The sequence below is a fragment of the Phaseolus vulgaris genome, chromosome 9 (genome assembly GCF_000499845.2).
Source record: "Phaseolus vulgaris cultivar G19833 chromosome 9, P. vulgaris v2.0, whole genome shotgun sequence".
Taxonomy (NCBI): Eukaryota; Viridiplantae; Streptophyta; class Magnoliopsida; order Fabales; family Fabaceae; genus Phaseolus; species Phaseolus vulgaris.
Genome location: NC_023751.2, coordinates 20,425,139 through 20,439,611, shown reverse-complemented (window position 1 = coordinate 20,439,611; position 14,473 = coordinate 20,425,139). Strand labels below are relative to the sequence as shown.

At 27.8% G+C, this 14,473-nt stretch overlaps 1 protein-coding gene across 1 annotated transcript; it reads left to right on the top strand.

Moving 5' to 3' along the window:
* The first annotated feature begins 7,225 nt into the window (after positions 1-7,225).
* Positions 7,226-10,231, top strand: LOC137822825 (WAT1-related protein At1g70260-like). The gene is made up of 7 exons (XM_068627827.1): positions 7,226-7,755; positions 7,870-7,932; positions 8,070-8,186; positions 8,863-9,103; positions 9,228-9,386; positions 9,469-9,620; positions 9,749-10,231. The coding sequence occupies exons 1-7, from the start codon at positions 7,556-7,558 to the stop codon at positions 9,894-9,896; spliced, it is 1,080 nt and encodes a 359-aa protein (XP_068483928.1). The 5' UTR covers positions 7,226-7,555; the 3' UTR covers positions 9,897-10,231.
* Positions 10,232-14,473: the final 4,242 nt, after the last annotated feature.

Genomic DNA, 14,473 nt, shown 5'->3' with positions numbered 1-14,473 from the left:
TATTTTTTTTTCTTTAAGTAGCGAGAATATACATTAACTTCAAGGTTGGTTAACTCAATCTTTATGACACTTTTTTAGGAGTCAACTCCATCTGCAAAATAGTAATAGTAGAAATAATGCTGATTTTTTTCAACTATTTTGGGCTACTAAAGCAATGTCAAATGCACTTGGGTTGACTTGGAGGATTACCGTGGAGAAAGTGACTACGAGAACAAGCCTAGTTAGAAAGGGAATAAATTTAGATACTTTGCTAAGCTCTGTTTAGAGCAGAAGGAAACTGTTGAACATCTCTTTTTTACGTGTAATGTTGCATCTACAGTTTGGAATTTGTGTAATGGTTGGATTGGAATCCAATATGTTTCACACAACTCTCATTTGAATATTTTTTTTGTAATTTCACTATTTTAAGCTAGATAAAAAACAAAATAATGTATGGAAAGAGTTATGGATTGTTATTGTCAGCATTATATGAGATCATAGATATAACAGTTTTTAATGATGTCAGATAGATGCTGAGGACATTTTTTACACGACAGGATTTTTTACACAATAGCTAAGCATTTACTCATGGAGGGTACTACATGCTAGTTTTATGTGGCATTGGAATTCTAAAGTGTGGTTTACTTTTGGATAATGCAATACTATGATCCCTTAGCTCTGTGTCAATAATGATGGAACCAACCACCAAAGTAATGGCTGCATATGAAATTACTCTAGGCTATGTGGAGTTTAAAGCAAGTGAGGGTGATCTATATGCTAAACAAGCTCAAGTTGATATGTTTAATGTTTAGAACTAATATAAACAAGGTAATGTTATGCTAAACATTTTTTGTGGAGGTTGGGAGCAAGCTAGGACTTGAAAGGGATTAAAGAAAATGTAATGTAGAATACCTAGCTAACAGTTCTACCTCTTATTTGGAACTTATAACTGAGTTTTTTTGAAATATTTCTTTTTTTTAGTCTTAGGCTCATAACAACTTTGTTTCTTTGTGTTTAGAATTGTGTTCTTGGCTAAGAAGCCCAGGTATGGATACGACACAAACACGGATACAAAGATACGGTTAAACTGAAAATTATAGGACACGGGACACGACTATATATAAATTTAAATGTAGTAATATATTTTGTTATATGAAAAAAAATCAAGAAAAACATAATGTTTAACTTTTACTTTTTTGAAGATTTTAATATTTTGTTTGAGATTTTATCATATTTATGTGAGATTTAGTGTGGAAAAGAAGAGGTCTTTAAAACATTGAACAACGTTTTTTTTTCTAGCTTTTCTGACGTGTTCAAGGAGAGAAACATGTCTCCTCCGACGTATCCAGAAAAGGGTCGTTTCCGACCCAATAAAAAACGTCTAACACCGTGTCGGTCACGCTTCCGCTGCGTGTCCGTGTCTGCTGTGTATCAAAAACACCGACGACACCTTTTTAACGGTATCCGAGCTTCATAGGTTCTTGGTAGAACTAATTAACAAGCTCTAGGCACATCTATGTAATCAATAATATTATAGGTGTTTTGTATGACTTTTTAAAGATCTGCTGATATTTATTAGGATATTTTTTTGCTTGATGTTATTTTTGTTGAGTTATGCAGGAATCATAACGTTAGTTGTAATAGATGGAAGCATTCCTAAAATATTTTAAATTTATTCATTATTTGTTAAATAAAAAAAATTCTCCATTTATTAGTTGTTATTAACAATTTTCACTCAACTTTTAAAAGGAAGGAGTGATGTACCATTAGAATTATCTCTTAAAGTCCTCTTTTCTTTTAATATTTGTTTAATCTACTTAAAAGAAAAATGAGAGAGCATCTTATTGTTTTCTTCATTTATATAAAACATAAATGTTACTAAATTTTTTTATTTATTTTTATATTGTTCTTCTTTACTCATATCTTATTTTTTAGCTATTAATTTATTAGTTTTATAGCCATCAGTGATATTAGAGACTTTAAGTCACCGATATTAATTATTTTGCTGCAACACACGTATACAGTATTGGATATAGGAAAATTCTTATTATGATATTCCACGTTTGATAAAAATATACTAGTAATATAGTGTAGCAGTATGATAATTTTTATGTTTTAAAAAATTAATAAAATTTAGTCATTCGAAATATAATTTAGGAATTTAATAATTTTAATCACTCTTGTATTTTGTTGAAAGTTTTCCATGCGAGAAAGTTTGAATCATATAAAGCGTGAGTTAAACAAAATCTTCTATAACTACTACACGAAAATCATGAAATAGAAGAGACAAAAAATAATTAGTTACTATAGTGACTAGATTAAAAAAATTTGATTTCTAAATTAGTTTCTATTATTGTTAAATAGTTTCTAAATTGGTATCTAATTAGCGACCAAGATTTTTGCTACCAAATTTAGAATTTAAATAATTAGTAGTTAAAACTTTGGTAGCTAATTAGATACTAATTTTATAAACTATTTAACAATAAAAAAAACTAATTTAGAAACCATCTTTTTTTAGTTTCTAGAATAGTCTCTAACTTAGTTACTAGAAAATGAAAATCATAATTGTGGTTTATGGAACCTTGTTTTTGTTAGGGAAGATGCGGACCGGCCTGTAGTCAGCTACCAAAAAGTGCGGGGCACACTCACTAAGCTAGTTCGTTGACTTGCTTTGGTCCGTCCTGCGTAACCCGTACCTCATGCGGGTTAACAACGGGGCAGGGCGGGTTGGCCGCTGGCCTGCATAAATAAAAAATAAAATTAAAAAATCATACTTCATTCATCCATTATTGTAGAGTGACCTTTATTTTATTTAAAAAAAATGAATGTTTTATTTTAATCATTTAAAGGAGTTAGTATTAAGAGTGACAGTAAATTTAGTTTTAAGTAAAGTCTTATATATAAAATTTGTTAATAAAAAGATAATATAAAGAAGAGATTTCAATAGGATAGTTAAAAAATTAGTCTTTTTCATTAAAATATTTTGTAGCAAAACTTTGATAAGATACTTTTATATATTTACATACATATATAAAAAAAAATAGATGTAAAACAAAATTTTAATTATTTTTAATTAAAAATTCCAACAATCCTCATACTTGAATTTGTAGTTTTATCTTAATTTAACGGATTGAAACACAAATAAAATTTTAATTTTTCAATAATAAAAATAGGATTTTTTTATAATTAATAAAATTTTAATTTAAAAAAAAAAAATTTAATACGAACTGATCCACACACTCGCAAATTATCTCTTATGAGCCAAATCCATATTTTATGAGCCAAACTCATAACATGGCTATGCGCCGGCGAACAAACCCACATTCCACCCCTAATTGTATGTCCACTGCAAACCAATCAAAATTGGGCTCTTCAAGAATAGAATTTCAACCAGGTATTTGCTCTTTTTTATATAAAAGAACGGTTTTTAACAAAAACAATTAAAATTGTAAGATAATGCATTTTAAATAAATTTATTTTAAACTAGTTTTTAATAAAATGATAATATTTTAAAATGCATTTATTATTTTTAAAATGGAAAATAATTTAAAAACTTTAATTTAGTTTATTTAATATTAATAATAAATTTATTAGTATATTTTTATTCATGAATTAATAAATTAATTATTTTTTATTTATTTAATTTTAATATATTAATACATTTATTTATTTTACATAAATTTGTTGTTAATACATTAAAAGATTATATAAAATTATTATTATGATTAAAATAAATTTGTAAAGTAAATAGAAACATTTAATTTAAAAGTATTGATGTTTGAAATTATTTTTTTTAATTCATTTTTAGAAACAAAAAAAAAATGTTTTCAATTTGTTATTGTTTTAAATTTATTTTATATAAAATTAAAAGCGTAAAATTTAATTTTAAGAATAAAAAATAATACTTTGAATACAAATTGAGATTTTAAATTTATATTTAAATTAAAAAAATAGTATTTTTATTTTTATTAATTGAAACATTTTAAAATTTTATTATTATTAGCATTAAGGTTAATTTATTTATATTATTAAATATGTAAAATTAGTGTTAGTTTTAAAAATATTATTACAGATAAATTTATTATTATTAATTTAAAGGTTTGATTGATACTATTAATAAATTGTATTTTGTATAGGTTATCTACAAATTTTGGCAAGGCTAATTACTATCATCACCACTTCTTATTTACATGATTTATTTCATTAAATATAACATTACCATGCTTTGGTCTATAATATCTATACATAATCTCGTAAATAGTACACACAAAGTTCAAAAAATATTATTTTAAATTATGGATAATAATACATGAAAAATATGAAATACATCAATTATTTAATTATTTAAAGTTGACATAAGTAACTGAAGACACTTGTTTCTGGTGTGATAATAAAAATAATATTTTAACAACCATGTACATTTTGATTCTAATTATACTTAATTTAAGATGATCCAAGATTTTCTTTTTCATTTTGTGTATTGGGATATAGATTTATAGCATATTGTACGGTGACCAATAATCTTCGAGTCTTAGTTATCCAAATAATTTTTCTATGCCTTCAAAATTTTATTATATAATTTATATACATCTTCGAACTATGTGAATATGTTTGCAATCAATAAATACGTGTAAGCATGGTGTGATGAAACTTTCCACACTTATATCACATTTGTCTATTCTTACTCTAAAAGTTTGTATTGGTTGTATCTCTTTTAATTAATTGTTTCGCCCACTAGAAATCTTGCACTTATTTGACCAAAGTCAAAGTCAAGTACTTAATGAGTTTTTTTACTTTGGTTATGATTTTTGGTTATGATTTTGAAGTGTTTTACCTACAATTTTATAGTAGACATGAATAATTGTAATCATGTAGTCACTTTTAGAAGTTATTTTATCTTGTGTGTTTAAAAATGACAAGTCTCTATCTCCAACTCTGTGTTTCTGGTATGTTCTCATTGTTTAAAATGGTGCTTATGACATTGATTAAAACATATCAATTACACAATTTAGATTAAAACATATTAATTACACAATTTTATGTGACATTATTATTTACTCATCAAGAATTCAAAATCCGTCATATATGATGTTAGTTGTCATCCAGTAAGAATTTTATACATAATTTCCTTTAACACAGTGTTTCAAACCCAAATTTATTATATGCTAAAACACCAAATAAATGGCCATAATTGCATTGACAAATTCAGTGATCTATATCTTTCCAATTAACCTATAAATAGATGTTTATGACAATTGCTTACTCACACGTCTATTTGCATTTTGCTTCTTATAACAACTTTCTTTTCCTATACCAATATTATTAACCATGACAACAACATAGACAAACTTATCATAAAGAGAAAAGTTTTGTTGACACCATAAATAAAAAATATATATTTTATACTGTTTATAATAATATAATAATACTTTTAAATTAAAAAGAAAATATTAATTTATTATGGTATGAAGTGTATGTTTTCACTGGGTGTTAATATATAGCACCATATCATAAAACATTAACAATTTCATCGACGGAACCCTTTATTTTGATGACCACATATAATCTTCAACAATAAAAATGATTTTGATACCACATTCGCATATTTTCAACCAAGAAAAAATAACAACAAACTTCCACATATACTGATCTTTAGTAAACTGTGATATGAACATTAGATTGTCGACTTTAAAAAGATGTCACGAAATTATAGTACTGTCATTCTCTTGGAGTTATTGAATCGAAGCTTGTTCACAACTTTGTTCAAATAAAAGTTTATGCTAATATGACTAAATCTTAGTTTAAGAGAAAAGATTTTATACCATTTTTTTTTCCAAAAAGTTTGTAAGACAATATTAATTTTTTTTGGTACAAAATTTATGTATGACTACCGTTAAAAATGTATTTCTATGACTCAAAATAACTCCAGTTACTGAAACAAACAAGAGAAACAAGTGATATTTCTTTGTGTTTTTTACATTTTAAATATCATTTTTCATTATTGTTATCATCTTAATTAATGATATTTGTATTTTATTTTAATAATTTAAATTTAATATTTTAAATTATGTTTAATAAAAAAAGTACCCTTTTAATAAACTAAATTAATATAAATAACTTTAGATATTCTTTGAAAAAATATTTAAAGTTAAAGTTTAATAATAATAATATATTTAAGTTAATAAAAGATTTAACAAAATATCATTAATTTAGTACTAAATTTTAATAAATAATGATACTAAATTTTAATTATTTTCAAGTTTCAACATTAACAATGATAAATTTAATCATTTAATTGTTGTAATATAAATTTAAATTTTATGTTGTTAATTTATATTATTCATTTAATATTTATATTAATCATACATATTAATATAATTTTCTATTTTTCTTGAACCCGAAACCAAAACAAAAACTAGACTAGAATTCGTTTCTAAAAAGTCGAATTCCAACTAATTTCTTACTGGAGTAAAAAACACAGCTTTTATTCTCACCTTTGATAAAAAAGTGCAATTCGGTAAATAATATGATATTTTGACACCATTAAAAGATAAAATACACTTATTTGATATCAAAGACAAAACATTCATTTATTTTTTAATATAAAATCATAATGTATATTGTTATATCATTAAAGTGAAGTGAGAGTAAATTTGTAGGAGTCAAAAGTAATTTTCTTTTTATGAACTCATGAGTGTAGTTTGGAATTAAAAAAAAAACGTTTAATTGGGGTAAACATGTCACCTCACTCATACGAGGTACAGGGTCCCACAAACTTGACCACACTGCAAAGATTCAGAAAATAAAATATTCCACAGAATAATATTTTATTCAGATTCTAATTGAATCTTTCTCCATTTATCGATAAATAGGTAGCTTAGCAATAAATATCCTCTAGTGGTAGGGCCACAATTGATGTCTGCCACCAATGCATTCCCAACCATACTATAAAGCTTCTTCTTATTGGTCCCAATTATTTATATATTATACCATGGTTAATTAACTCCACAAGATCAACTGCACTAAGCCAAAGACTGATAAACAACACTACATATAAACAACTGTTTTTTTGCCCTTGGTTTACATTAATGATGCCAAAATAAGATAAAGAAAAAAGAGGACAAATTAACAGAGAACAAGTGCACAAGATCTACCAAGAAGAAAATAACTCAAATCATTAAAAACTCCCTCACACGTCATCTTTGGTCCCTTGTTTAAGAATTTGGGACACTCGAGTTGCAACTTCACCTCCAAAGTAGCTTCCCCTTTTTCTGAAGGGTTGCAACTTGCAGGGTCCCATCTCCTTTCTTCCTCCACCTTTGCTTCTTATAATAGCAGCAAAAACAAGTTTCTCAATTCCAGCTATACACACAGGGTAAGTGGGTTTCTTGGTGCTGCTTGCACAAGCTCCTACTTGGGGCTCACACAGACCAAGACAAGATCCATATATACCACATACTCAAACTTCCTCCCTCTCTATACCTATAAATATATAAGGAAGAAACTTCTATTCTCTTTTTGTATCTCCATTAACATATCATCACTCTCTGACTAAGAACACAACAAGGAAAATTCAATGGAGGCTAAGACTAAGATGTCTGAGGTGCTGCCATTCATAATCATGGTGATTATGGAAGGTTGGACCATAGGACTCACCATTTTTGCAAAGACTGCAATAACTAATGGAATGAGCCCGTTTGTGTTCATAGTGTATACCAATGCTTTGGCCACCATAATACTGTTCCCTTGTTCCTTTTTGTCACAACAAGAGAACAGGTCCTTCTCTTCCTCTTTTCTTTCTCCTTGTGTTGCTAGCTAGCTACCTCGTGAAGTTTCTTGCATGGAGGTTTTGTTTTGGTTCTGATCTTCAGTATTCTCTCTTCTACACAGAAAGGATCGGCTAACTTTTACTTTCTCCTTGTTCATGCGATTCTTGTTCCTTGGTTTAATAGGGTATATACACATACATACTCTCTCTCTCTCTCTCTCTTGTTACCCTACTTGTTAATTATCAAGTGCTGAAGATTCTTATTTAGCACAACAGTACTATTCATATTTGTAACATTCATTTACATTAATGGATTTTGCAGGGTAACCATGACTCAGGCCTTTTTATTCTTGGGTCTAAGCTATAGTTCACCAATACTTGTGTGTGCCATGAGCCACTTGGTCCCAACGTTCAATTTTCTGCTCTCTCTCATTCTCAGGTTTCTCATCATCAAAACTCACTCATTTCTCTGTTTGTATTATCTCTTCATTTTTGCCATCTATTGTGATGCATCCAAATATTTTACTAGAGAAGGTGAAATGAAACATATTTTAATTTTCTCTCTTCCAGATCTGATCCCTGTTTTTCATCATTTTATGCTTTTTTAAATTTTCGTTCACAATTTTTTTAAAATATATAATTTGTATCCAATTCTTAATTCCAAGAATGTTTAATTTTTTAATTTCAGTTTAATTGAACCCTCAAATTTATCATATTCATTTAAGATGCTACCAAGGATTGATTTAATTAATTAAATTAAAAAAATAAACATGTACAAAATTGATAATTGAACTAAAATTGTAAACTTTTTAAAATCTGAAAATTAAAATTATAGAAAAAAATAAAAAGACCAAAATGGTAAATTTAAAATTAAAGAGTACTAAATTATAATAACTAACACACACACATATAGATTTTAAATCACAGAATTATATTAATACTGTTTTATATTTAAAAAATGAAATCTGAGTGTAAGTAAAAAATATTATCTAATCTTTAACAATGTGCTTAAATTTAAGATACTATTTGTAAATCTAAAGAAATTGAAATTAAAATTGTGAATTATTTTTCAAGAGTTTGGTGTAAATGTATTTAGTTTATACTGTTTATATCAGGAAGACAGAATTGAATCTGAGAAGGCCTAGTATTCAAGTCCAAGTGATCGGTGTCTTGGTATCAGTAATGGGAGCAGTGCTAGCTGAATTCTACAAGGGACCACTTGTAAGACCTTCTTCTCACCACCTTAGACAAACTAAGCAACTCTTTCTCTTCTCCTCAACACCTGAGTTTTGGCTTCTTGGTGGCGCTTTGCTTGCTGCATCTTCCTTCTCACTTTCAATCTCCAACTTCATCCAGGTATACTTCTTTTCTTTCTTATACCCTTTTAATGTTTTTTCCCTTCTATTCTTAAAATCGTATTTTCCCTCTGAATGAATACTTGTGCTCATTCAAGTTTATTCCTTTCTTTTCACCCTGATAGAAAGAAACTCTAGAGCAATATCCACAACCAATGAAGGTGATTTCTTATTCTAGCTTAATTGGAATGATCCTCAGTGCAACAGTATCGTGTATTGTTGAGAGGGACATACAAGCTTGGAAGATAAAACGTAACAAGGATCTTATTCTCATTGTTCTAACTGTGAGTATCAACAGTGCATATAGTTGAATCTCATTGATATGCATAATTAAATAAATGTGGTGATGAGAAATATATGTAACAGGCACTAGTTGGAGGTGTGATTCGTCCAAATATTCAAGTATGGTTAACTCGCACGAAGGGTTCACTTTATGTGCCACTTTTCAAACCCTTTGGTATTGCCTTTGCCGCTACTTTTGCAGTTTGCTTCTTTTCTAACAGCCTTCATTATGGAAGGTACTTGGTTTAAATTCTCCTTCATTTGTTGACCCCCGATGGATATTTTTTTATACAAGTATGAAAAATTTGGTACACTGAATTTGTCTTTATGTCTCCTATATAATATTTTTAAACAAAATGTGCAGTGTGATAGCAACAAGTATACTTGGAATGGGGTATTATACAGTAATGTATGGACAAATCAAAGGAAATGAAGAAGAGACAAGGTGTGACGATAGCTCAGATTCCTTGGACGAGAAGATACCTCTTCTGCAAGAAAAGATGGAAGTTTGAACAGAACTTTGAAAGATTCTAGAGACAGAGGAATTCACCTATTTTCCAGAATTTTCCTCAGGATCATATAGTTTCAAACTGATTGTGATACAAGTGTCTCCCATGTTGCAAATAGTTCAACTGTATATAAATCATGAAACATGTAAGTAGCACAATAAAAAAGGTGGTTGAAACCTTTGCATTGTCGTTGTACAAAAATATCTATTTGTGTATGTAAATACTTTGGACATGTATCTCGAGTTTTACTGTATTGATATGAGGTTTGGAATGATGAAATTTGCAGTTATGGTTATATAAAAGAAGGCATTAAATCAGCCAAAGACTTGAAAAATCAAGCACAGTGTAAGCGAGATGGAGAGTTCACATCAGTACATGACGGCCCTTCTTTTGATCGAAAAAGACAACCAAAATTATCTTTTCCACAAAAAATTAAACAAACTAAAAATTTATGAATTAAACGGAGTGATATTTTATAAAATCAAAAGCTAAAGTAAAAGTTTCATAATTCATTACTATCAAGTTACTATCAGCGTAACAGACAAAGTCTATTGAAAAAATTACAATTCACAGCCAATTCAATTATAAATATTTTAACCTGATTTCTAAGATAATTAAAAAAAATATAATCATACATTTCTTTTCAGCTGCTACAGATCTAACTTTCGACGATAAATGTTGGTTTTATTAAGGAATGAAATGGAATTGTTTTAATGGAAAGTGCTGTTGAAAAGCTAAGTTTTCTCAAAGTAATAATAACAAACAAAAGTTGCTGCTGCTATTCCTACGGGAAAATAAACAAATATTCAGTTCTATGAATATTTATAAATAGATCTAAAAGAAACCAGAGGCAAAATTTAGTGAAATGGTATTTTTAATACATTTTATTATGGATAAATTTTATCAACTAATTGTTGAATCATGTAATATTATCACGATGATTGTGTATATAAATTATACATGGTATACATATATAGACATGACATTGAATACGGATTGTCTTTGAATATTACTTATATTTAAAACGATGCATCATAAATTTGAATAAAGTATAATTATAAAAGTCGATTAACTTTTAATTGCGTTAAATTTATAAATTGAATATATTTCATAAAATATAATTTCGCTGTTAAATTAATAAATTTACTTATTGTAATATGATGCGATTTGATTGTGTCCCATATTGTTGTTATCGATAAAATCACATAAATTAAGTATAAAAATAAATATTTTTTAAGCTTTTATTTTGAAAGCTTTAAAATTAGTTTAATTATTAAAATTTTATTTTAATTATAATTTATAAATATCTCATTATATTATATGTTAATTTTTTTTATAAATACACATTTATCATTATCTTATGAGATAGAAAATAAATAATATAATTTAGAATTGTAATTTCAAGTAGGTTAGAACTTTGCGCTCCTTCCTCCCCTTTCTTTCAACAAAGACGAGATATAAATTTTTTTAATAAAATTTCTTTGATACTTTTTTTTATTACCCTTTCATTATTTTTTTTTCTATTAAAACTCAGACTAGAAAATATGTGTCATTACATAAATCAAAAACGAAAACAATAATGAAGACTAGACTAAACTCATGGAAAATAAAGAAACTCTAAAATGATATATGATAACGAATATTTTCATCTATCCTCTTTTTTCCTCCTTAAAAAATAAAATTATTGTTCTGGTAATTCAATATAGTCCTACATATTTAAAAGTCGAGATCAATGACAATTTATAGATATATTTTTCCTTTAATCCTCCTATACGTTTTTAAGGATAAAACTCATGACGGAACTCCAAATTTCAAAGCAGACAATACCTTAGATGTGATGATTGACTCTAACAACGAACTTGAGGTCGAAACATTGATATTATATGTGGATATCAAAAACTCATTTCCTTAACCCTCAACTGAGAGTTTGTTTTAGTACACTCAATATAGTCTCACACATTGCTTAGGTGTGAGCATCATAAACTTGTTTTCTTAGTCCTTTGGGAGGCTTGTTAAATATAATCCAATCAAACAAAGACAAAACTAAAAACTTTTAATATATTCTCATTTTTAGAATTAAACTTTTTGTTCTAATCTAACTTTTAATTTTAATTTTTGAACATATTATATCAATAAATATTAATATTTTCAAAAACTAAAATATTATTTATATATTTTTATTATAATAATAAAATTCTAATTATTATTAATAATAAAGCTTACTTTTTTAATTTTATAAATTTTATTTAAATTTAAAACTAACGTAGTTCTTCTTTTGTTTTCAACATTTGGGTTTTCCCCATTGATGTCTTATATTGTAAGGACTGAGAAAATTAGTCTTAGAGTACAAGTGGTACAATTAAAATGGATTAAAAAATTAGGCTTTATTATTAATAATAATTAAAGTTTTATTATTATAATAAAAATATATAAATAATATTTTAATTTTTTTTTATAAAAAGTTTTCATGTTAGGCATCATTATGCTACTTGACATCTCAGCTAGACTAACACCTCAAGTAACAATAATCATTTGTCATCACATGAAAAAAGTATTATTAAAAAAAAATACAACTATATGGAAGGAGTAGACCAAAACTCATATGTTAACAAAAACAATACATAGGTAGACTATACCTATTAATAAAGAATTCTAAGAACAGACTAGATGGAAACCTATTATACCAATGAAATGATTCTCTATGAATAAATCCTAAATTATCTAACTTATCATCACATAATATTTTAGTTTTCAACATTTGGGTTTTCCCCATTGATGCCTTATATTGTAAGGACCGAGAAGATTAGTCTTAGAGTATAAATGGTACAATTAAAATGATACCTTAATATTTTATTATTAAAGTGAACAGACTATATATAAATAGAAATTCAATTATTTAGGTATCATTTTTAAAAAACCACCATCTCTCTAAAAACCTTTTTTGTTTCCTTTCTTCTGCCTTCTCTCTAAGATTTTAACCTCATAGCTCATCAGATCAACGATCGGAATCCGTCATTGAACTCCTGACAGTGAACTCTACAAAACTACCCGATCAAAATATCATATAGAGTAAGTTCATTTTGGCTCCTTTTACTTTGAGTTAGGTTTGACTTTAGTTTAAACTCATGTTGTAAGGATCTATAAAATAACCTTAGAGTAGAAGTGATATATTTTAAATGATACCTGAATATTTTATTATTAAAATGAAAATGACATATAAATAGAAAATTCAGTTATTCCGGTTTCATTTTAAAATAACCACCATCTCTCTAAAAGTTTCCCTTTTCCTTTCTCTCCCTTTTCTCTAAGATTCTGACCTCCTCGTTCATCGATCAGACTCCTGGCAGCAAAGACTACAAGACTACCCGATCAAAATATATGATAGAGTAAGTTTATTTTCGTACCCTTTTCCTTTCCTCTCCTTCTCTATATGATTCTGACATCCTCAGTTATCAGTTTGACGATCGGAGTCTGCCATTGAACTCCTGCCAATGAACTCTACAAGATTGCCCGATCAAAATCCTAAATAGAGTAAGTTCATTTTTGGCCCTTTTCTTTGAGTCAAATTTTGAACTTGATAGGTTGTCTACATGAGTTTTACATGTGACTCTTTTAGCTTTAGGGTTAATCTCTATTAACTCAAGGTCCTAGTTATATAGTTAGATTTTGATTAGGACTCTGTGGTGCAGGTTAATTACCTTTAAGCTTTTGGGTAGGTTTGGAGCTCTTAGTGAGCATCAATTAAAGTTCAGGTAAGGGAAGCTAGTCTTATTATTTTCAATAAAACCCTAGGTTAGAAGATTCTGGATGTGGAGGTGACGTGGTCACCAATTCTAATTGTTTTTGCTTGCAGGATTGTCTCTCTTGAAGAGTAAAGTAATATATTGACTGGAATGGTTGATTTTGAATCTGTTATGGGAATAATTTGTTGAAATTGTTTGTGATTGAGAATTGAAAGTGTTTGAATGATAATATAAATGAGTTGAACTATTCTTTTTGAATATTTTGGTTGAATTACTTAAGTTAGATGTTTGATGAGAAGTGTTGTGTGATTTCAGATGATGATTGTTTTAAAGAGCATATATTTGGAATTAATTATGTGTTTTAAGTAAAGTTTGAGATATATTTGGATTGTTTAGAAAGTTTATATATATGAAGTGATTGAGTGGTGCATTGATATGTTAAATGATGTATGTAATGAGGTTAAAGTGTGATCAAGACGTAGTATTTTCTGGAAAGGAAATACCATGTTGAGATTGTTATTAGGGTGTATTGATTTGTGAGTGTCCTGTGAATGAGACGATCCTGACTCTACTGATATAATGGAATCAAATAGATGAAGTTATTCAGTTGGTGAGAGTCGAAGGAGGTCCATTTGGCTGATTCTGAGGTTTGAAAGAACTGATCAGAGCACAAATGGATTTACCCTGTCATATGAAGATGATGAGATATTGAGATAATTATGTGCATGGCTGTGTGGGTTTCACAGCAGTAGTATGACAGGTGCAGGTCTCTGAATGCTAATTTCAATACACGAGTCTTCCAGAAGTAGAGTCAAGTGTCTATGTGTTGTGAGTCAG

What these genes read in the sequence shown, in the direction of transcription:
- LOC137822825 (XM_068627827.1), top strand. Translation starts at nt 7,556, where the DNA reads ATGGAGGCTAAGACTAAGATGTCTGAGGTGCTGCCATTCATAATCATG. An exon ending in TTGTTCCTTGGTTTAATAGG is followed by an intron (nt 7,933 to 8,069) that starts GTATATACACAT and finishes TGGATTTTGCAG; the next exon opens with GGTAACCATGACTCAGGCCT. An exon ending in CTGCTCTCTCTCATTCTCAG is followed by an intron (nt 8,187 to 8,862) that starts GTTTCTCATCAT and finishes TGTTTATATCAG; the next exon opens with GAAGACAGAATTGAATCTGA.